The sequence below is a fragment of the Panthera tigris genome, chromosome D4 (assembly GCF_018350195.1).
Source record: "Panthera tigris isolate Pti1 chromosome D4, P.tigris_Pti1_mat1.1, whole genome shotgun sequence".
In the NCBI taxonomy this organism is placed as follows: Eukaryota; Metazoa; Chordata; class Mammalia; order Carnivora; family Felidae; genus Panthera; species Panthera tigris.
The window spans coordinates 91,620,654-91,643,307 of record NC_056672.1 but is presented as its reverse complement, the minus strand read 5'-3'; the positions used below and the strand labels follow the sequence as shown (position 1 = coordinate 91,643,307).

The following is a 22,654-nucleotide window of genomic DNA, read 5'->3' as shown; positions in this document are numbered from 1 at the left end:
TCGCGCTGGGGTCTCCTAGAGCCCAGCCACATCCTGGGGGGGGGGGGTGGCGGTGGGGGCAGGAGCGGTGGGGATGGGACCGAGACTGCTGAGGTTACGGCGCAATGGCAAAGGTGCTCTGGGAAGAAGCGTGGAGCCCAGCTCTGCACGGCTACTGGCGAGCAGCCCATTTTCTGGCTCCAGACCACCCCTCCTGCGGTGCCGGGCTCACAGAACACACTGGAGGAATTTGGTGGATTTCAGTGAACCCCAACGTGGAAAACCCACTATCTGGGAGAGTCTAGCATTTTCCCTGCCCCTCCCCAAAGAGAAGCTGCAGGAGCCTGGCACCACTCCCCGCCCCTCGGGGTCCCCACTGTTGAGGAGCCCAGGCCTGTGCAAGGAACGGAGAATCTGCAGGCTGCCACCTGCCCCACGGAAGGGGCAGGAGCCAGCCCCAGGGTGCGAGCAGGTGGCTCCCTCTCTCGTCCTGGGGTCACGGCTTCAAGACCTCTACAGAGTAATTGGGGACTGACTTGGCGAGCTGGGGTAAGCACACCTCCCTGCCCAGGTCACTGGGGACAACTCCCGAGGCCGTGGGCTTTTGCAGGCTGAACTCCAAGGGGTTATTTAAAACCCTGCCTGGGAAGTGACTCAGGAACTTGGGGCTGACACCCCAGCCCACGCCCTTCTCTAAATGTCACCCGGTCAAACAACCAGGTGGCAGCTCAGCGGAGCAAAGCCGCCCCACCCCCATACCCACCGGTGCGTGCGCCCACCCACCCCGTCGCCACGGGGCCTCCGCTAAGCAGACTGAGGAGAAGCCAAGTCAAGACGGCTTATTCAAGACCGATTTAGTCTCGAGTTTTGCCAACAGAGCAACAGTTTTATTGAAACATAAAAGCATTAAATCCTTCAGCTTACTTCACCACCGTTTGCTTAAAACTGTTCCCAATTCCGGCCGTCCTACCGCGTTTTCAGTGTTAGTTCTTAGCACCCGTTCTACCTTGGTTGAAATAACTTCTCCCCGTCCGGACTTTCCTCCCTTGTGTGCGGGGGAAACAGTCCGCACGCGGCACAAGCAGCAGTTTAGAATCACGGACTCCGGGCAGTTCGAAACCTCTGCTGCCGAAGCCTTTGCTCCCCGCGGGACGCAGTGGCCGGGGAGGAAGAATGAGGACCCGAGACCCCCGCGCGGGGCGGCCTCCGAGCGGGGGCTCCTCCTCTGAAAGCAGAGGCGAGGCTGCTCTGCCAACAATCACTGCATCAAAAGTGGAGGCCCTGGCCCCCCGATGGATCTTGACCCCTTGTCTCTGCTCTCAATCACGTTTACTTTTCTTGGAGTTTTTGCAGTCAGAGGGGGCTCAATTAACAGTTCAACACTCCCCGCCTCGCCCCGCAGACCCACAACACAGGACCGCTTTCCAACACGCCAACACTGCAGAAGCGTTTCAGAAAGCAATGCAAAATACCTTGCTACTTCTCTGCTTTGTATCAGGGAGTGTCTCACCCTGAACGGACGGCCTGGATCTCGCCTGGCTGGGCCGGCTGGGCTCTCCACCTGAAAACAAGGCAGGGCAGCCCTCGTCACAACCGCTACCCAAGTGCCGTTTACCAAGACCGCCCCCCTCCACTCGCCAGCGCGCTGGTCTGGAGGGTCACGCGTAGGGTTCTAGGTGGCACTGCGGCGTCTCCTTGGCAGGACAAAGCCAGGTGTGGCCCTCTGGTGTTCCCCCACCCGCCCTCCAGGCCCGCCTCCTGCTCTGCGGTCTCAAGGGTCCTTAGAGCAGGGTGTGGGGGCGCAGGGCTTAGAAGCCCCAGCCACTCGTAGCAGCCGGGAGTGCAAAACACACACGCCCAAAGGCCTCCAGAAAGCCCTCCCCAGACAGACCTACAGAACGATCGCTTCCAAGAGGGAGACCCTCTCCTGGTCAGTCCCAGTGGGCCAAAGGCCGGCCACATGCTCACCTCCATGCGCCCCCCCGTGACGAGGGTCCTCTTACACCCGAGAACCCGAAGAGCAAAGCGGCTGGTGCCCTGCTCAGCGTTCCCGGCTAGAAGCCCGGAGGCATGTTCGGCTACAAACCATTCTTAGTGCCCACGGTTCTGAGCACTGAGCGTAGAAATAGCCGCTTCCTCTTTGCCCCAACGTCACAGGTGCAGCAGAGAAGCTGTGTCTGTGGTGCCGGGAGGCCCGGCGTCTGAGGGGCACAGCCACCCCCCCTTCCCGACCCCCAGCGAGGAGGCGGGGGGTAACACCTCACCTGGTGGGGCCAGCGTCTCCTCTCCACCTCGGTCTGGACGGTGACGGTGTTATTCTGGCCCACGTGCACAGGCTGGCAGTCCCCTTCCTTCCTGGATTAAGGAACAAATACCCTGACCCCCAAAAATCACCGTGTAAAGTTGGCCGCCATTATTACCGTTACCAAGTCAGACGCCAGCCTCTACCTCTGCAGGACTGTGACAGCCGTCTGGCGAGGCGCGGGGCACGGAGGCGCTTTCGAGCGGTCTCTCGTCCTGCCCGTCACTCATGTTTACAACCCCGGCTGCTACGGACGAGGTGATCCTTTTTAACTTTTCTGCGGTCACCTTTAGGAGCCCCAACGGGCAGCCCGCACTGGCGCCTTAGTGCCCGATGTAGCCGGGGGGACCGCAGTGCAGCCGGAGGGCCTTCCTTCCTGAGGGGTTGCTGCCCGCCCCCACTCCCCCCACCCCGAAAGCTACTAACCAACGGACCAGAAAGCCACAAACCAGGGGACGGGCCAGGAAACAGTGCCCTGCAATTCCTAAAACTGGAGAAAGCGAGGATGGCCGGCCTGTGCCACCGTCTCCGCATTGTCAGAACCCTGCAACTTGACCGCTTGAGTTTCTGGCTGCGCAGCGCATCCAACTTGCTGCAGGAGGCAGAGCACGCTGACGCTCTGACCGAGTCATTTGAAGCAGGTTAACGGTTAGGTGCCGGTGCTCGGTCTCCCCCGAAGGAAACTTCAGGTGCCTTCGTTGTTTTCATCCCCTGGGACGGGGAACCCTCAGCCCTTCAGCAGGTCAGCCTACCTGAAATCCACTCACCTCTTCTGCTCATCTCTGCTTGTCAGCGACCCACTCCTACCTCCTGCTGTCAAAGGCCGGACCGCCTCACCAACCGAGGCCACCCAAGAGCTGCGACACAACGGAAGGGCTTTCACGCGAGGCTCCAGGGTGCCAGGAAGCACATCTACGATCTAGCTCCCCGTCCGTTGTCAGACTATTAATCATCCAGACGTTCTGCAGCCCGAACGCTGGGCGTAGACAAGCCTCCCTTCTCTCTGCCGCCGAATGACACAAATGTGACACAAACGCAGCCACACCTGCAACGCCTCTGGGGGCAGTGAGCTCTGTGCCGGGAACACCAGCAACTCAAGGGTTATTCCCCTGACCACGTGGACGGTGGACTGGCCCCGATCAGAAAACCACATCACACGTCGGGGCGGCCTTGTTCCAGCGCCTCCGTGTCGACTCACCTGAGACCCCAGGACGCCCTCCCAGGTGCTCGGTCTCTAGCAAACTCCCTAGAGAAAAAGGAAAGCAGCCCTTTCTAAAACCCCGGCGAACCCACAAGGAGCCACTTCTCGTGGGCTGTTCCGCTTGCATTCGGCGTCCAGAGACCCTGCCACCAGGCCTACGCGTGGCCAGGAACCCCCAAAACCCATTTACTGTCCCCCTCCCCGGTCCCCGCCTAACTCGAGTGTGGAAAACTAAGGTCACTGGCTGGCCGCGTATGGAGCCCGCGGACCAGGTCTAGGAATGCCTGCTCCCACCGGGCCCCCGGCTAAGCAGCGGCATTCACACCACCGCGCTTCGGAAGCCGCCTTTCGGCCACACCCGACCAGGGAATGAGGGGCAGCCGACCCGCTTTTTAAAGCAAAAACAACGCGTGGCCAGAAGCGGGAGGCCACTTTCTACGGGTCCCAACCCACGAGGGAGGGCGGCGGGCGCTCAGCAAGGTCCGGACCCACCCGGCGCCTGGCCCGGGGCCCGCCGTCCCTCCCGCGGTCGGCCCGGCACCGGGGGCGCACGGCCGCAGCTCGGGTCACGGCTGGCGAGGCCCTGGCGGGGCGGCGGGCGCCCGGGGCTCCGGGAACCAGGCCGCGCGCACCACGCGGAGACGCCGCCACCGCCCGGAAAGGACGCGCGCACGCGCGACGCGCCTTTTATAGTGCGTACGGCGGCCCGCGAGGGCCAAACCGCGCCGTCCCCAGCACGCCGCCGCAGCGCCCCCTAGCGGAGTCTTCCGGCCTCTGCTGCCGCCTGTCGCTCCCCGGGAGCCGTCCCCAGAGACAGCCAGGCCCCACCGGCTGGAGCTCCCACTCTCTGCCGGCGCCCCCGGCTCGGTCCGCTGCGGGCGGCAGCCCCGGGTCCTCCTCCTGGAGAGTGCGAGCCTGCGAAACGGAGATCCGGTGACCTACGTCCCGTGGGGGGGCAGGATTGCAGGAATCGATCTGTGCAAAGCACCTGTCCCGCACCCCGAGAGCGGCCCCGAACCTGGGGCCTCCTCTCTGCGAGGCTAGGCTGAGCCTCTGCCGGGCGGCGGGGGGTGGCCCTCAGGAGGATCCCCTGCGGGGAGCGCCGCCTTCACCCCCTCGGCGGGGGTCTCCTGGGCTCGGCCTCTCGCCGAGCGGGGCGGGGCCGCTAGGGCACCAGGCAGCGCCCCTCTGCTTCCTCCTGCACCTGGAAGCTTCTGGGGTCGGGTCGGGAAGGACCCTCCAGGGATTCATTAGCCTCCTGGTGCTTCTCCCCAGCTAACAAATTACCGCTAACTGGGGCCGATGGGGCGTGGCCTGTGGAGCCGGGGTCAAGTCAGGGTAAGTTACTGCTGGGGACTGAGGACAGATCCACGAAGAATGCTACCGTGCCCTGGGGGCAGAGTGGGGAGTCCCAGGGTGCCCCCAGACCTGGCCCGCCCCAGGCATGTCCATTTTTGCCGCAAGCTCGATTTGGCTGTGAGCGCTCTGGGCAGCTCTGGGCAGCTCTGGGCTGCTTTGGGGAAGGAAGTACACCCTCCCCGCTCCCCATTTACCTAACAGCCTGCGGGAGGCTCCGTCCCAGTGGGAGGGACCAGCCAACTCCAGCTGGAGGCCAAACTCTGAGGAAAAGAGGAGTTTCTTACGCTCTGGCCACTCGGATCCAGTGCTCCAGCACCCCGGCCCTGTGCCCGGCCGTCACACTCTGGTCCTTGAAGCAGCAGGCCACGCTGTTGACCTGGGTGACCGTGGCACTGACCGTGGGAGCCAGCTGCCCGTTTCCCTTTTTGTCCCACTGGGACCAGATGGAGCCCAGGTGGTGGCAGGGTGCCACCTTCTCAAACAGCATCTGGGGATCAGGGGGAGTGCCAGCAGGCCTTGCCACATCCCAGAGCTTGGCACCCATGGTCCCCCCAGTTCCAGGGAGGGTCCCTGCTCAGAGCTTGAGCTCAGGAAGCTGAAGACATACCTCAAGAGTAGGGGAAGCCCTGGGTTTGTTCCTGCCCACCGAGAACACCCCACGCAGGATGACCGGGACCCCACACTGGCCGAAAGGGAAGCGGCATGCCACTTCCTCCAAGCACCAGAAGGCAGCTCCTACTGCCCCGCCTGGAGGGGGCAGGGCCATCCTTGCACCCCCCTCCCCACCAGTCCCCTGCTCAGCGGCACACTTCCTGTGGCAGCTGCACTGAGGGCTGCGTTTCTGTCTCCCATGTAGTCAGGTTCACATCAACTGCCTGATCGGTGCTGTGGCCTGAGAGCCTCTTGGGCAGATGCGAGGAAGGCGAGCCGTGGAGCCCCCTCTGTCCCCAAACGGGCCAGATCCCATCCAGCTTTACATCTGTTTTGCCTTCTGGAATGGTCGCAGCCCATCTGAGCGGATGCACGGGGAGTGTCCTGTCCACAGTCGGACGATAACCGAGGCCCCAGGGTTAACAACCTTGCCCAGGCCGCCCGGTTTCGCAACGGTGGAGCCCGGACTGGGACCACGGAACGGCGGGTCTGGGCCGCCGATGCCAGAAGGAGGCTCCCCTGCGTCCCCGTATCCAGCTCAGGTGCTCGCTGCGTCCAGCAGCCTGGCTGGGAGGGGACCCCCGGCAGTGAGGCTTCTCTTCACTCACTCCGGTCTCTGCAGCCCCAGGAAAAGGCTGGAGGGCCTTTGCTGGTGGAGCTGGCTTTGGGCTGGCAGGTCACATCCTGGACACAGACAATGGGTCTTACAGGAGATGACCCCTAGGTCTCCCACTCCACACTTAGAGACCTCACACCCACTCTACTGCTCAACTCATTTCTCTCCCCAACGTGGACCAGAACCAAGGGTCCCATCACTGTTCCCAATCCCTTATGTCCACCACTGCTATGATGAACACCCCCAAAACAACACCTTTGAGAAACTGCGCCAGGGTTTCTCTGCTGATCCTGGGACCAGCTCTGCTGGGGGAGGGTCTGTGCCTGCGGCGTGGATGGGAGCTGCGCTCTGTTGTCCCAGAGAGGGGAGCCTGTCACACTTCTCGCTGGGGATCGGCTGGGGCCTCTGCTTCCTCACGTGTCACCTGGGCTGCTGGTCCCCAGACCAGAAACCTGCCCCTCTGAAGGTGACCACCGCTGCCTCCTTTGGGTTTCACTTGCCCGAGTCCCTCCCCGGGATGCCCCGCATCTCTGACGCCTGCTCCCATGGGGGTCGCCTCCCTTGGACTGGGACGGGTCTGGCCTCCATCCCAGGGAACACACTGGCTTTGGTGCATTATTTGGCACAGAGGCCTGTGGACCTTCTGGCCCTGGGTCGTGAGGGATGCTCTCCCGTCTGTGTTGTGACCGTCCAGCCTTATGCATCTCCCAGTTTGTGATTGGGCCACGGGAGGACCAGCCCTGTCCTGGCTGGCGTCAGGCTGTGGTGTCACAGCACGCACAGGGGTCTCCACCCCAAGACCATTGTCACCGAAGGGGCCTCCATATTCCCACCTAATCTTTAATCCATTGCGATTTCAATATCAAAGGAGAAAGAGTCTATTTCAAACGAACACAAAGTACGAAAATGAATCTTTCTTGTCTGAAAAGTTGGTTCAGACCCAAAGGTATCTCTGGCGAGATTCCACTTGAAGGAAACCTCCATAGTAGGTAACGGAACATGGAGAGAAAGCAGACTGGGGATTCGCAGGGGCTGGAGGGGCACGAATGGGGAGTGAGGGCTCCGGGTACACGGTGACCCTTGGGGACTGAGATATTCTACAACAAAATTCTGTTGCGTGGTTCACAGCGTTGTGAGCGTACCCAGTGCTCAGGAATTGCACAATGTAAAACGAACAAAAATTTTTTATTGAAGATTAATGTGGATTATAAGGAAACAATGAACAAATAAAGTAACAGCTAAACAGAAGAGGAGAGAAAGGATAAGGTAGAAGAGGAAGAGACATTCTGGTGGGGGGTCATGGCCCGGGAATGGAACAACAATTAGATATAGAAGAAACACCCTGTGAGAGCCTTCAGGCCCTTCATTTGTGGCTGGCATCCATGTGGGAGCAAGGGCAGTGGCAGGGGCGGGGGCAAGGGCGGGGAGAAGGGCAGTGGCAGTGGCAGGGGCGGGGGCAGGAGTGGGGAGAAGGGCATTGGGAGGGGCGGGGAGAAGGGCAGTGGCAGGGGCAGGGGCAGGAGTGGGGAGAAGGGCATTGGGAGGGGCGGGGAGAAGGGCAGTGACAGGAACAGAGTTGGGAGCGGCAGCGGGAACTGTGACAGCAGCAGAGGCAAGAACAGAAGCAGGACCCAGCTGACTCTGCTCAGGTGCCTGCTGTCCCTGCACAGGTCCCAGGTCACCTGCTGGCTCTCCAGCCCCTGCAGGAGTCGCCTCAGACTCCACCCCTGCCTGCAGAGACGCCGAGGACCCCGATGCCGTTGGGCCGGGCTCTGGAGCCGCACCGGCTTCTGCTCCTGCCCCGGACTCTTGAGAAGGAAACACAGTGATGGTTGCGGCGGCTCCAAGGCCTCAGGGTGAGAGGAGGGAAGGTCCCCCCCCCACCCAGCGCCGGCCTCTCCAGGGGCCTTTGCAGAGACACAACTCACCCCAGAGCCTCCCTGAGAAGCCGCGGCCAGGAACCCACACCAGAACCTCTGCCCCCCTGCAGGCCGCAGCCCGGGCTCTCAGTCTCTGCTCCTGGCCCCACACCAGCCCCCGGGGGCTCCTCCCTGGGTGGCCCAGCACCGCCCAGGCCCCCTGAACACACATCTCCCACCCCAGCCTTCTCACCCTCGGGCTCTGGCTCCGGGGCTCCGGGTCCTGATCCCAGGACCGGTGAACCAGGACCCTGTGGAAGGGCCAGGGCGGTGAAGGAGGCCTTCCCAGGCCAACTCTAGGCCCTGCTTCCAGAGACCTCCGTGCGGCCACTCTCTCCCTGGGTCCAGGGTGGCCCTCCTGGGCGACGGGGCACACGCACAACTCTCTACGGCAGGTATAATGGGATTCGGCCAGACGTTTCCCGATTTCATCGGTTGATTTCTGTAAAGACAGTGACCCGCGGCCGTCCCAGAGACATCACAGCCGTGCCCGGCCATCCTCAGTGTCCTTCCACCCTCTCCACCTGTGGCTCCCAGATTGGACACAGACCTGAATGTGCACAGACCTGCCCCTGGGACACAGTGACATCCACCAGCAGGGCTCGGGATGAACCTTGGGGACAAGAGGGCCACCCCAGCACACCCTGTCCCTCCATTCCAGCCTTGACGGGGATGTGAGCCTGACCTGCCCACCAGGCATCTGACCCCTTCATCAGCCTGCACCTGCTCGGGTGGGCCCTCCACACACGACCCCTCCTTCCACACAGACACACAGACACACACACACACACACACACACACACACACACACACGGGAGGGGATGTGGGCTGCACAGGTCAGATCAGTGCGGTGTCGGGCTGGACTGGCTGTCTCTGGGTCTCCCAGTGTTACCTTTGGGTCCTTGCAAGCTAGAGACCTGAGGCGTCCTGTGCACGACCTGACCCACTGTCTCCAGGGTCGGGAAGCTTCGCGGCCAGGGGCTCCCCTGAGCCAGCAGCCGCGGGACAGGGGCACACAACAGGAGTACATGTTCGTCAGGCAAAGGTATCCCAACGAATGAGCCCAGTCCGGCGCTGTCTCCAGAGGGTGGGTGCCTGGTGACCCGGGTTATGAGTTCAATTGGGCTTTGTGACCAGAGAGGTGAGGTCACTTCCTGTGGCCCCCTTACCCGGCTTCCTCCTCCCACAGGAGCCCCTCCCAGGCTGCAAGGGCTCCCCTCCACCCCATGCCCTGTCCCTACAGTGACACCAACACAGCCCAGACACGTCCCCGCGAGGCCTGGTGCAGTCGGTGCCACGGCTTTGGGGCCACAGAGCTGGGTTCAGACCTGGGTTTTCCTCCTGACCAGTGCTGGGACCCTGCACAGTCCCTGTGCCTCCCGGGACCCCCCGGTCTCCCCGTCTGCACAGTGGGGTCCTTGTGGCATCTACCTGTAGGGGCGCCATCAGGGAGCCACCTGTAGACACATCCCGTGCCTGCTATCCCAAGAGGCTCGTGGGCACACGTGGCCGTGGAAGGATGAGGAAGGGGTGGGCCTGGCACGGAACACAGGAGAGGGCCGAGTGGAGTCTCCTTGAGGTCATGGCCTCCTGCTCAGCCCAGACCCTGGTGTGTGCCGACCCCTAGGGCACCTGGACCCCAGCTTCCGGCCGGGCTCGGGGACGGACACCAGAATGTGTCCCTGTGTCCTGTAGCTCTACACAAGTCACCCTGTCCCTCCCGGTCACCCTTGACCTGGGGTGTGGACATGACCCTCCCATCAGCCTGCTCCTGCTCTGGGTGGCTTCCCCCCCACGTCCCATCCTTACAAGCACACACAGCCTCACACACACTCACAGACACAGGGAGGCTCGTGCGACTCACCAGTCGCATCAGGGCCGTGTCAGGCTAGACCGGCCAGTCCTGGGCCTCCCGGTGTCACCTTTGTGTCCCTCTGGGCACATGACCACAGCCTTCGGGGGTGAGACCTGACCCACCATCTGCAGGTGGGAAAAGGCTCTCCCTGTGGGCTTTCCTGAGACCACAGCCTCGAGGTATCAGGACACAGAATGAGAACACGTCGCGCATTCGAAGGTCTCCAACCACGGGAGCTGAGTGGGGTGCTTCTCTAGAATGGGGGTGCCTGTGATACACACGGGGGCATCTTGGGGATCCCCTGGCCATCGGCCTGGCGTGGCTCCCCTCATGGGCATGTTCCCTGGAGACAAGGTCCCCGCCCCACACCTCTTGTCTCCCCCAACCCCTGTCACCTCCAGGGTCCACTCATCCTTTGACCCCCACGCGGGTGGTTGGTTACTGGGGGGCGGGGGACCGTGTTCCCATGCAACTGCGTGGACCTGTGCCCACTCGGGGATGCCCAGAGGAAAGGACCCCACACGGGATGGCTTCAGTGGTCCTCCAGGATCTTAGAGGCTCTCATTCCCTCGAAAACCCCCTGGGAAAGTGAAGCCCTGGCCTAGGACCCGAAACCTCCCCCAGCCCCTCTAGGCTCTGCTCACCTGCTGGGTCCCCGGCCAGTCCCTGCCTCTCTGCCTCAGTTTCCTGACTGTTCCATGAGCGCTTGGAGGAGGGGCTTCACCAGTCCGGCTAGAGTGGCCCCTGGCTCCCACCTTTGGGCAGGATGTGGCGCGGGAGCCTCGGGGGCGGGGAGGCGCTCCCACCAAAGGTCGAGGCAGGTGGAGCCTGGGCAGGTGCACCGGGACCACGGGACTGCGCGCACGGGACCACCTCGCGGCAGGAGCCCACGACACCCGGGGCCGCACGTATCCGATCTCCGACGCCCGCTCAGTGACCCTCATATCCTCTTAGGCCTGGGCCCACGGCCACTCCACCCAGGCAGGGCGGCTGGACGCAGCGGGTATGGAGACACGGGGGCAAGAGGGAAACGAGACACACCCCCACCCTGCTGACCTGGCCCCCACACTCCACTCCACTGTTCATGCGGGCGCGTGGCTGAGCCAGGAGGAGGGGGAGGTGGACACCAGTCTAAGGGGGGAGGTCAGGCCGCCTTTCCCTCCTCCCCATCCCCGCCCCCCGCCTTCCCGAGAGCCCCCTCCCCCCACAAGCTCCCCCACTTCGGAAACCTTCACCTCCCTGCTTTCATCCCCCACACACCCAGCGGAGGTGGGAGCCGCCGACCCCATCTGCAAAAAGAGCACCGAGGTCCCAGAAGCTGGCATAGAGCTTGCGTGTCACAGGACTCTGACGTGGCCCCGCTGTGGGTGTGAGCCCGGGTCGCTCTGACCCGAAGCCTGGGCTTTGGCAGGACCCCGAGGAGGTGACCTCTGAAGCCAGCCTTAGAGATGAGGGTGTTCTGGATGGGAGCCATGGAGCGGGGCAGTGGGAGCAGGGGGCTCGAGGGGCAGGGATGGTGGGCTCCCTGGGGGAGGAAAACACTAGGGAGGGGGGCGGGGAACACCCCGGGGAGGGCATCTGGCCCAGTTCACTCGGGGCTCCGGATGTCAGGTAAGGAGTCGGGGGTCACCGCAGCATGCCAGGTGCAGGGGACCTGACCAGGCAGTGTCGTCAGAGCCACGGCATCCTAGATGTGGAGGGAGCTCGAGGGCTTGGTATCTGCCCCCAGGCAAGCATGGATTCCCAGGCACCGGCCTGGGAGGATGATGTTGCCTCAGTCTCCCCCTCTGTAGAGCAGAGCAGGTCGTCATCTCCCCCCGGGGCTGGATTCCCTGACAGGTCCAGAGATGGTCTCCAGCCAGAGGAGTTTTTCAAGTGAGGTCTCTACCTCGGTGGTCTCGGAGAGGGGACCAAGGGACGCGCCCCCTGCCAGCTCGGCGGATGCTCTCGTCCAAGCTGCTGATCGTCACTTCCAGGCCGGCACCGGTGATGCGGTGTCGCCCGCCGGCTGGGGGGACAGGGGCAGTGAGGAGCTGTGCTTGCGGACCCTGAGAGGCAGAGCTCCTGAGGGCCCAAGGCTGCCCCGGGGCGTGTGGCGGTTGAAGCTGAGCTGAAGCCCGATGTCTCTGGGAAGGACCGGGAGGACAACCTGGGCCCTGGGGTCTCCGGGAGGGACTGGGAGGACAGCGCAGGCCCTGGAGTCTCTGGGAAGGACCGGGAGGACAGCCCGGGCCCTGGGGTCCCGCCTTGTTCCTGCCATGGGAGGGGTCAGTCTGCATCACCCATTTCACAGAGCAGGAGAGTGAGGCCCAGAGAAGGGAGGCAGGTGTTTCTGGGCACAGGGCTGGTCAGCAGAGAGCTGGAAAACCACCTCCGGAGCCCCCGCCGGCCCGGCAGGGAGCCCCCGAGCCGAGGGCGAGCCTTCCCCTTCTGCCTGGCCACTCATTCTTCCCAGACCTTGACGGTGGCCTGTTCCTTTTGGCCACAGGTATTGCTGGCCGAGCAGGAGGGAGTCCAGCTGGTAGGACAGGTGTAGCTACAGGGCACAGGGACACCTGTGAGCTACCAGGAGCCACATTGTGGGCTCTGTCCCCGAGCCTGCCCGGCAGCTGGGGTCCAGGTGCCCTAGGGGTCAGCACACACCTGGGTCTGGGCTGAGCAGGAGGCCATGACCTCAAGGAGCCTCCATTGGGCCCTCTCCTGGCTCCTGCCCGGTCTCACCTGTCCTCCCTGAGGGGCTCCAGGGCCCGGATCCAGGCCCCTGATGGCTGCTCGGGCTCCAGCCGGGAAAGATGTAGAGCCTCTGGAGCAGCTGGAGTTCTTGGGGCTGCAGGGAGAGCCGGCCACCGACGGGGCCTCGGCTGGGGAGGATGCGGGCCTCGTGGGATGAAGAGGGGGCCGGGACCCGGTCCCGGGGTCGTGGCTCATGTATACAAAGGGCTGAAATCACTGAGTGCCCGAGGGATGGCCAGTTACAGTAGCCCCCTGACACTTGGTTTTCCTGGAGGTGCCCCCTGGCCTCCAAGGGCCTCTTCCCACCCTCTGACTCCGCCCAGGGCTGCAGCCAGGCACAGGATGGACCTCTGTCCAACGTCCTGCCAGGAAGACAAGGCGGAAGGAGGAAAGGAGAAGGGCAAGGGGCAGACCGACTTCTCCCTGCCCTGAGTCGGCCTCCACTGCTGCCTCCAGGAGCCCTGGCCCAGCCATGCCCCAGGGTCCATGCACCCGGACCCTGGGGTAGAGTCTGCGGTCCAGGCCAGCTGGGTGGGGTGGGTGTAGTCACTGGCCATCGTGTCCCCAGATGTCCAACCCACCTGGCCTCGCACCCTGAGGCCTGCCGGGATGGGGAGGGCATGGTTCTGGGGCTCAGGAAGGTTGGGGTTCCAGAGTAGTTGGCGGAGGTGGGAACATGGGGGACAAGCCAGGTGGGGAGCGATTGGACTCATGCACGTCAGCGTCACCTCTGGATCATCCACAGGTGTTGAGTGCCGGTCCCTGGGCATACCTGGCCATGACACAGACCTGTCTGACCCTGGAGAGGGAGGCCTGTGTACCCAGGGCACTGCCCACCCACCTACCCCCGGGGGCGAGCCTGGGCCACGGCCACGCTGATGCACTTCGCCATCTGACCCTCAGGGACAGGGGCAACACTGAGGTCAGGAGAGGCAAGGACTGGCCTAGGACAAGTGAGGTGTGCAGGATCCAAGGAGCAGGGCTGGTCTCCAATCCTAGGCCAGCCTCTGCCCCCACATGGGGTTCTCCCTGGGAATGAGAGCCCCTGAGATGCTCTGGGGTCCCTATCCACCCCATCCGTGTGAGGCTGTGACCTCTGGACATCTCCAGAAAGGCTCACACGCACAGAAACACACACACACGCTGACACTGACTGCCCAGCTGGGGATCAGAGGGGAGTCCACACTGGGAGGGGTGGGTAATACGGGGGAAAGAAGAGAAAGGCTGGAGGCAGCGGGGCCATGGGGCAGGGACATCAGGATTCCTGGCAATAGCCCGGGACCCACCACATAGGGAGGGGATATGTGCCGGCTGAGGGTCAGGGGGTCCACAAGTGTCCGGGGGGATTGACAGGAACTAGGGTAGAATGGGGTCTAGGGTCCTGTGTCCACGACGCTGAGCCCATGGAGCTAGGAGGTGTGGATGGGGCTACAGCACAGAACTCCTCCTAAACTGGGCTGCGTAGACAGTGTCCCAAGTGCCCCACAGGCTCATAGACGACTCTGTGTCCTGGGATCTTCATCCCTGGCCCTCTGATCTCCCCTCCTGGGAAAATGCTTCCTACTCCCTCAAGGTCCTTCAGAGCGGAGGGCAGCCTGGGGGCTTGGAGGACGGAGGACCTGGGTGTGCATCACGTGGCCGAGCAGCGGACCCTGGTGTGGGGACCGAGGTCAAGACCCTCCTTGTTGGAGCCTTGGGTCCTCATTAGGAAGTGGTTCCCCAGGCAGAGCCCTGGCTGGGGCGGGGAGGCCTCGTGAGGGACCTGAGCACCGGGCCAGGGGAGCGACACGGGCCACAATGGAGGCTTCTGAGGGTTGTCACCTGGACCCTGGAGCCCACAGGTCCTGCACCTAGGAGACACAAAGAGAGAGACAGAGTCCAAGGCAGAGACAGAGAATGGACCCACGAGAGAGGAAACCAGAAATTCCATGAATTGGCCAGGAAATGACACCCGGTCATCATGTTCTAGCCCTTAGAACCCGGTCACACGGGCTGTCCACCCGGGAGGGGAGGGGGTGACAGAGGGATGTGGGACCGGGAATCGGGAAGGCTGGGAGCCACAGTGGGGACCGCCCAGCACCTAGGCCCAGACCAGGCAACGGGACCCGAGCCCAAATGCAATGAGCCCCTGGAGTGCGTGTCCGGAGGGCACAGGGTCTGAACGAGTTCACCTCCACCTTCCGCGGGGCCCGGGACCTAGGCAGGAGGGGTGGCTGTGTCTGGACCCGGAGCAGACCCAGGCCCACGTGAGTGTGTTCTGTGCCAGGCCCACCCCTTCCTCATCCTTCCATGGCCACGTGTGCCCACGAGCCTCTTAGGATAGCAGGCATAGGACGTGTCTACAGGTGGCTCCCTGATGGCGCCCCTACAAGTAGATGCCACAAGGACCTCACTGTGCAGACGGGGAGACCGGGGGGCCCTGGGAGGCACAGGGTCTGTGCAGGGCCCCAGCACAGGTCAGGAGGAAAACCCAGGTCTGAACCCAGCTCTGTGGCCCCAAAGCCGCGGCCCTGGCTGCACCAGGCCTCGCGGGGACGTGTCTGGTCTGTGTTGGTGTCACTGTAGGGACAGGGCATGGGGTGGAGGGGAGCCCTTTGCAGCCTGGGAGGGGCTCTTGTGGGAGGAGGAAGCCGGGTAAGGGGGCCCCAGGAAGTGACCTCACCCCTCTGGTCACAGAGCCCAATTGAACTCACAACCCGGGTCACCAGGCACCCACCTTCTGGAGACAGCGCCGGACTGGGCTCATTCGTTGGGACATCTGTGCCTGACGAACATGTTCTCCTGTTGTGTGCCCGTGTCCCGTGGCTGCCGGCTCAGGGGATCCTGTGGCCATGACGCTTCCCGACCCTGGAGACAGTGGGTCAGGTCGTGCACAGGACGCCTCAGGTCTCTAGCTCGCAGGGACCCAAAGGTAACACAGGGAGACCCAGAGACAGCCAGTCCATCCCAACAGTGCTCTGATCTGACCTGTGCGGCCCCAGGTCCCCTCCCGTCTGTGTGTGTGTGTGTGTGTGTGTGTGTGTGTGTCTGTGTGGAAGGAGGGGTCGTGTGTGGAGGGCCCACCTGAGCAGGTGCAGGCTGATAAGGGGTCAGATGCCTGGTGGGCGGGTCAGGCTCACACCCAGTCAAGGCTGGAAGGCAGGGACAGGGTGTGCTGGGGTGGCCCTCTTGTCCCCAAGGTTCATCCAGAGCCCTGCTGGTGGATGTCACTGTGTCCCAGGCGCAGGGCTGTGCACACTCAGGTCTGTGTCCGATCTGGGAGCAGCGGGGAGAGAGGGTGGAAGGACACTGAGGATGGCTGGGCGGGGCTGTGATGTCTCCGGGCCATCCGCGGGTCACTGTCTTTACAGAAATCAACCGGTGAAATCGGGAGGCGACTGTCGGAATCCCGATTCACCTGTCCTACAGATTTGTGCGTGTGCCCTGTCGCCCAGGAGGGCCACCCTGGACCGGGGGAGAGAGTGGCCACACGGAGGTCTTGGGAAGCAGAGCCTGGAGATGGCCTGGGAAGGCCTCTTTCACCGCCCCGGCCCCCCGACATGGTCCTGGTTCACGGGTCCTGGGATCAGGACCCGGAGCCCCCGGAGCCAGAGCCCGAGGGTGAGAAGGCTGGGGTGGGAGATGTGTGTTCACGGGGCCCGGGCGGTGCTGGGCCACCCAGGGAGGAGCCCCCGGGGGCTGGTGTGGGGCCAGGAGCAGAGACTGAGAGCCTGGGCTGCGGCCTGCAGGGGGGCAGAGGTTCTGGTGTGGGTTCCTGGCCGCGGCTTCTCAGGGAGGCTCTGGGGTGAGTTGTGTGTCCCAAAGGCCCCTGGAGAGGCTGGCGCTGGTGTGAGGTGGGACCTTCCCTCCTCTCACCCTGACACCTTGGAGCCACTGCAACCATCACTCTGTTTCCTTCTCAAGAGTCCGGGGCAGGAGCAGAAGCCGGTGTGGCTCCAGAGCCCGGCCCAACGGCATCGGGGTCCTCGGCGTCTCTGCACGCAGGGGTGGAGTCTGAGGCGACTCCTGCAGGGGCCGGAGAGCCAGCAGGTGACCTGGGACCTGTGCGGGGACAGCGGGCACCTGAGCAGAGTCAGCTGGTTCCTGCTTCTGCTCCCGACACGGTTCCTGCCACCGCCCTTCTCCCCGCCCCTGCCCCCGCCCCTGTCAACGCCCTTCTCCCTGCCCCTGTCCCCACCCTTGCACCCATATGGATGCCAGTCAGAAATCAAGGGCCTGAAGGCCTACACGGGGTGTTTATTTTACTTTATTTGTGTTATGTTTTATTTCAAATTTATTCTCCAATCCCTGACCCCGACCCCCCACCAGAATATCTCTTCCTCTTCTCCCTTATCCTTTTTCTCTTCTACTTTTTAGCTGTTACTTTATTTGTTCATTAGTTATAATCTATATTAATCTTCAATAAAAAGTTTTATTTATTTTACATTGTGCAATTCCTGAGCACTGGGTACGCTCACAACGCAGTGAACCACGCCACAGAATTTTGCTGCAGAACATCTCGGTCCCCCAGGGTCACCGTGTACCCCGAGCCCTCACTCCCCATTCGTCCCCCGCCAGCCTCTGGGAAACCCCAGTCTGCTTTCTCTACGTGTTCCGTTACCTACTCTGGAGGTTTCCTTCAAGTGGAATCTCACAAGAGATACCTTTGGGTCTGCACTGACTTTTCAGACGAGACAGATTCATTTTTGTACTTTGTGGCGGTTTGAAATAGACTTTTTCTCCTTTGACCTTGAATTCACAATGGATTAAGTATTAGGTAGGAAAAAAGAGGCCCCTTCGGTGACAATGGGCACGGTCTTGGGGTGGAGACCCCTGTCTGTGCCGTGACACCACAGCCTGACACGAGAGAGGACACGGCTAGTCCTCCCGTGGCCCAAACAGAAACCGGGAGATGCGGAAGGCTGGACGGTCACACCACAGGGGGGAGAGCATCCCTCACGACCCAGGGCCAGAAGGTTCACAGGCATCTGGGCCAAACAATGCGCCAAAGCCAGTGCGTTCCCCGGGATGGAGGCCAGACCCGTCCCAGTCCAAGGGGAGGCGACCCCCATGGGAGCAGGCGTCAGAGATGCGGGACGTCCCGGGGTGGGACTTGGGCAAGTGAGACCCGAGGGAGGCAGCTCTGGTGGCCTTCAGACGGGCAGGTTTCTGGTCTGGGGACCGGCAGCCTAGGTGTCCATGTGAGGAAGCAGAGGCCCCAGCCGATCCCCAGCGAGAAGTCCTTGTCCTGCAGGGGACTGGCTGGCCCAATACTGGGAGAGTCCCCAGAGCCCGGAGTCGGCCCTTCCCCAGCCCCATGTGGGGCCCCAGGCAGGGTGGTCAGCACTGCTCCCCTGAGTTCGGGGGGGCCTCAGCGGGTGGTGGGGTCCCCCAGGAAGAGGGACCCCGAGCCCCAGGACACCAAGATGCACGCCTGCGGGTAAGACAATCCAAAGTCAAGAGATGGGGTCCTGACCCAGGTCATCTTACCAGTGACCCAGGCCATGCTATTAGCCTCGGTGTCCCCATCTGTGACATGGGGATGTAACGGCCTTCTAGATGGGTTGTCGCATTCCCTGAGAGATGAGGTGGAATCGTGGCCTGGAGCCTGGAGGACATAAAGGGCCACCTGGAAGGCTGTCCCAGAGTCCCCCAGGGCACAGGATTCCGGTAGCCCCTCCTTGGCCCCTGCCCACTGTCCCCCTTCTGGGAACACTCAGCGTTGTTTGCGGAGGAGGTGGAGACGATCCAGGAGGTCAACAGGTCCCACGTGGAGGCAGGTCAGCGCTGGAGGGACAGAAGGACGTGTCCCATGCCCCCTTCCAGGGCCCGAGCTGTGACGCCCTCTGACCGGACCTCTGACCTGACCTGGTGTGGACCCCACTTCTATGGTTTCCCTCCCTCCCTCCTTCCCTTCCTCCTTCCCTAATTCAGCTGGGGAACTTAGGTCCCTGCTGTGTGCTGAGCACCGTGAAATCTCCACTGAGCAGGACCCGATAGGTCTCCCACGTGGCATCTTCCTTTGCAGGGTCTGAATGTTCCTGGCCGTGTCCCCTCTGGCGAGTCTGGGAGGGAGGCCTCTGCTCACGTTCCCGACAAGGAAGCACGAGTCCAGAAGGTCCGGACGACCTGCCCCAAGTGCCAGCGTGTGGAGCCTGGACAGAGGGTGGTCCCTGAGCAGAGGAGGACTTGGACCCACGCAGCCCAGAGGAGGAGGGGGAGCACCGTGGCGGCCTGGCGCTCAAGTCCGCTGGGAGACGGTGTCCTACCCGGACCGGCCCTATCCCCAGGGCATTCGGGGTACCTGCGCTCCCAGGTGGCAGGCTGGCCCCTGCTGGCAGGAGAGGAGGCGCCCCTGGGGCAGGACAGAGCCCTCAGGCAGAGCGGAGGGTCGCAGGTGCTCCCCCAGGGGCAGGTGGACTCGGGCGCCCTGAGGGGGCGTCACCGGGACAGCTGTGCCTTGCCAGCCGTAGTTCCCCAAATCCAAGCACAAGACCCTAACAGCCTCTGCCCCACCCCCCAGACAGAAACCACTTCTGTCCTTGTTCCTTTGCGGATGCGTCCATGCCTGCCCTCAGCACCCTGTCTGCTCCCCGCTGTGTGCACGCACCTGGATCCCAAAAGCGAGCCCCGGACCCCACCCAGGAGGTGGTACGGCCTCCACCCGCAGCCAGCAAGGGGAGCGCTGTCCCCATGGCCCTCCTCACCCTAAGAAGACACGTAAGCCATATTCACCAAGGTTTTTAACCATCGTACACACTCACACACACACACACACACACACACGCACGCACACACACACACATAGAGCGAAGGGTGGGGGCCCTGGAGGACCCGCACACGTATGTCTGCGGCACCTCCCGCCGCCCCTGTGCGTTTGTGGGTTTGCTCTGGTTCTCTCGGACCCTCCTCCCGGCTCCCTTGAAGGCGTCAGGTCTCCGCCCGAGTCCCTGGGTCACCCACCCACCTCTCCTATTAGGAAGACGTGCAAATGCACACCCTGCATTTCCTCCCATCTTCCTCTCGCCTCCCAGACTTCGGTCGTCAGATTTGGGAGTCGAGAACACCCCTTGTGTCTTCCCTCACCTGTCCTTCCACCCGGCTCTTCCCAGGCCGGCCCCGAGGCGGTCCTCGGGCTGGATTCGTCTCCTGGGAGGTGGGGGTCAGGGGACAGAGGGCAGACGGTGCCGGTGGGGGCAGGAGAGGGCTGTGGCCCACAGGCCCAGTGCCGGCTTGTCTGCCAGGGCCCCCGGGCTGGGTGAGCCCCGCCAGTTCTCCTCTTTCTTACCAGCAGGCATCCTTGTCCTGAACGGGCACCAGGGAACCTGAGTGAAGAGACCACTTTGCTTTGAGACGAGGGGCGGAGTGGCAAGGGCTGTAGAGGACGTTGGCCTTGGATGGGGAAAGCGAGGCAAGCCATGCACTGCTGTCCCGTTCAGTTCCCCTCTGCCACCTGGGTGTACCTGCAGCCAGAGGGGCAGGTTCCCGGCAGGCTGACAGCGTCCCCCTGGAGCCCCCGGTCCCTCCTCTCTGCCTGAGGACTCTCTCTTCCGGAGACGGGATTCCGTCACACTTGTCTCTGGGGACCTGTGCTTCCTCACCTCGTCACCTGGCTGGATGGTTCCCAGAGCAGAAACCTGCCCGTCTGAAGGTGCCCAGCACTGCGTCCCTTGGGTTTCACTTGCCCGAGTCCCTCCCCGGGACCCTCCGCATCTCTGGCTCCTGCTCCCATGGGGGCTGCTTCCCCATGGACTGGGACGGTCTGGCCTCCATCCCGGGGAACGCACTGATTTGCAGCATTATTTGGCCCAGAGGCCTGTGAACCGTTCTGGCCCTGGGTCGTGAGGGATGCTCTCCCCACTGTGGTGTGACCGTCCAGCCTCCTGCATCTCCCGGTTTCTGTTTGGGCCACGGGAGGACTAGCCGTGTCCTGTCTCGTGTCAGGCTGTGGTGTCACGGCACAAACAGGGGTATCCACCCTGAGACCATTGTCTCCGAAGGGGCCTCTTTTTCCCACCTAATCTTTAATCCATTGTGATTTCAATATCAAAGGACAAAAAGTCTATTTCAAACGAACACAAAGTACAAAAATGAATCTGTCTCGTCTGAAAAGTTGGTTCAGACCCAAAGGTATCTCTGGCGAGATTCCACTTGACAGAAACCTCCAGAGTAGGTAACGGAACACCGAGAGAAAACAGACTCGGGTTCCCAGGGGCTGGAGGGGACACGAATGGGGAGTGAGGGCTGCGGGTACACGGTGACCCTTGGGGATCGAGATATTCTGCAACAAAATTCTGTGGGGTGGTTCACAGCGTCGTGAGCGTACCCCGTGCTCAGGAATTGCACAATATAAAATAAATAAATTTTTATTGAAGATTAATGTGGATTTTAAACAAACCATGAACAAATAAAGTACCACCTAAAACGTAGTGGAGAGAAAGGATAAGGGAGAAGAGGAAGAGTCATTCTGGTGGGGGGGTCGGCGACTGGGACTGGAGCGACAATTAGAAATACAATAAACACCCCTCGAAGGCCTTTGAGCCCTTGATTTGTGGCCGGAATCCATACGGGAACAAGGGCGGTGGCAGGAACCGTGTCGGGAGCAGAAGCAGGAACCAGCTGACTCTGCTCAGGTGCCTGCTGTCCCTGCACAGGTTCCAGGTCACCTGCTGGCTCTCCGGCCCCTGCAGGAGTCGCCCCAGACTCCACCCCTGCCTGCAGAGACGCCGAGGACCCCGATGCCGTTGGGCCGGGCTCTGGAGCCACACCGGCTTCTGCTCCTGCCCCGGACTCTTGAGAAGGAAGCAGAGTGATGGTTGCGGCGGCTCCAAGGCCTCAGGGTGAGAGGAAGGAAGTTCCCCCCGCCACCCACCCACCCAGCGACAGCCTCTCCAGGGGCCTTTGCAGACACACAACTCACCCCAGAGCCTCCCCGAGAAGCCGCGGCCAGGAACCCACACCAGAACCTCTGCCCCCCTGCAGGCCGCAGCCCGGGCTCTCAGTCTCTGCTCCTGGCCCCACACCAGCCCCCGGGGGCTCCTCCCTGGGTGGCCCAGCACCGCCCGGGCCCCGTGAACACACATCTCCCACGCCAGCCTTCTCACCCTCGGGCTCTGGCTCCGGGGGCTCCGGGTCCTGATCCCAGGACCCGTGAACCAGGACCCTGTGGGGGGGCCGGGGTGGTAAAGGAGGCCTTCCCAGGTCATCTCCAGGCTCTGCCTCCCAAGACCTCCCTGCAGCCACTCTCTCCCTGGGTCCAGGGTGGCCCTCCTGGGCGACGGGGCACACGCACAACTCTGTAGGGCAGGTGTATCGGGATTCGGCCAGACGTTTCCCGATTTCATCAGTTGATTTCTGTAAAGACAGTGACCCGAGGATGGCCCGGAGACATCACAGCCCCGCCCAGTCATCCTTAGTGTCCTTCCACCCTCTCCACCTGTGGCTCCCAGATGGGACACAGACCTGAGTGTGCATAGACCTGCGCCTGGGACACAGTGACATCCACCTACAGGGCTCGGGATGAACAACGGGGACAAGAGGGCCACCCCAGCACTCCCTGTCCCTCCCAACCAGCCTTGACCGAGTGTGAGCCTGACCTGCCCACCAGGCATCTGACCCCTTCATCAGCCTGCACTTGCTCGGGTGGGCCCTCCACACACGACCCCTCCTTCCATGCACACACACACACACACACACACACACACACGGGAGGGGACGTGGGGCCGCACAGGTCAGATCAGAGCGGTGTCGGGGTGGACTGGATGTCTCTGGGTCTCCCTGTGTTACCTTTGGGTCCCTGCGAGCTAGAGACCTGAGGCGTCCTGTGCACGAGCTGACCCACTGTCTCCAGGGTCGGGAAGCGTCTCGGCCGCTGGCTCGCCTGAGCCGGCAGGCGCGGAACATGGGCACACAACAGGAGAACATGTTCGTCAGGCGTAGGTGTCCCAACGAATGAGCCCAGTCGGGCGCTGTCTCCAGAACGTGGGTGCCTGGTGACCCGGGTTCTGAGTTCAATCGGGCTCTGTGACCAGGGAGGTGAGGTCACTTCCTGGGGTCCCCT

The 22,654-nt window shown here is 62.7% G+C and overlaps 3 protein-coding genes, 1 long non-coding RNA gene and 2 other non-coding genes across 7 annotated transcripts; 2 read left to right on the top strand and 4 right to left on the bottom strand.

The window, feature by feature from the left end:
• Positions 1-844: 844 nt before the first annotated feature.
• On the bottom strand, positions 845-4,012 carry LOC102955377. Its single transcript, XR_446743.3, has 4 exons — positions 3,480-4,012; positions 3,049-3,138; positions 2,244-2,355; positions 845-1,540 (listed from the first exon to the last, which is right to left on the bottom strand). It is a non-coding gene; the product is annotated as an uncharacterized LOC102955377 (long non-coding RNA).
• Positions 2,048-2,183, bottom strand: LOC122233334. Its single transcript, XR_006210893.1, has one exon. It is a non-coding gene; the product is annotated as a small nucleolar RNA SNORA43 (small nucleolar RNA).
• Positions 3,215-3,348, bottom strand: LOC122233336. The gene has a single exon (XR_006210895.1). It is a non-coding gene; the product is annotated as a small nucleolar RNA SNORA17 (small nucleolar RNA).
• Positions 4,013-4,273: 261 nt separating the features above from the next.
• On the top strand, positions 4,274-7,559 carry LOC122233102. 2 transcript variants are annotated; one of them, XR_006210563.1, is made up of 3 exons: positions 4,274-4,820; positions 5,698-7,097; positions 7,237-7,559. XR_006210563.1 is itself a non-coding variant. In XM_042964468.1 (2 exons), exon 2 carries the CDS (start codon positions 5,753-5,755, stop codon positions 6,824-6,826), a length of 1,074 nt encoding a protein of 357 aa, XP_042820402.1. In that variant the 5' UTR covers positions 4,274-4,820; positions 5,698-5,752; the 3' UTR covers positions 6,827-7,559. The 2 variants fall into 2 exon arrangements, 1 of the variants encoding a protein (XP_042820402.1); XM_042964468.1 differs by having other exon boundaries at positions 5,698-7,559.
• A 3,579-nt stretch (positions 7,560-11,138) lies between these two features.
• Positions 11,139-16,994, top strand: LOC122232966 (skin secretory protein xP2-like). Its single transcript, XM_042963511.1, has 5 exons — positions 11,139-11,305; positions 15,292-15,526; positions 15,795-15,857; positions 15,966-16,215; positions 16,519-16,994. The coding sequence occupies exons 2-5, from the start codon at positions 15,389-15,391 to the stop codon at positions 16,992-16,994; spliced, it is 927 nt and encodes a 308-aa protein (XP_042819445.1). The 5' UTR covers positions 11,139-11,305; positions 15,292-15,388.
• A 3,950-nt stretch (positions 16,995-20,944) lies between these two features.
• On the bottom strand, positions 20,945-22,654 carry LOC122233169 (protein PRRC2A-like). The gene is made up of 3 exons (XM_042964744.1): positions 22,381-22,654; positions 21,699-21,948; positions 20,945-21,386 (listed from the first exon to the last, which is right to left on the bottom strand). Exons 1-3 carry the CDS (start codon positions 22,516-22,518, stop codon positions 20,983-20,985), a joined length of 792 nt encoding a protein of 263 aa, XP_042820678.1. The 5' UTR covers positions 22,519-22,654; the 3' UTR covers positions 20,945-20,982.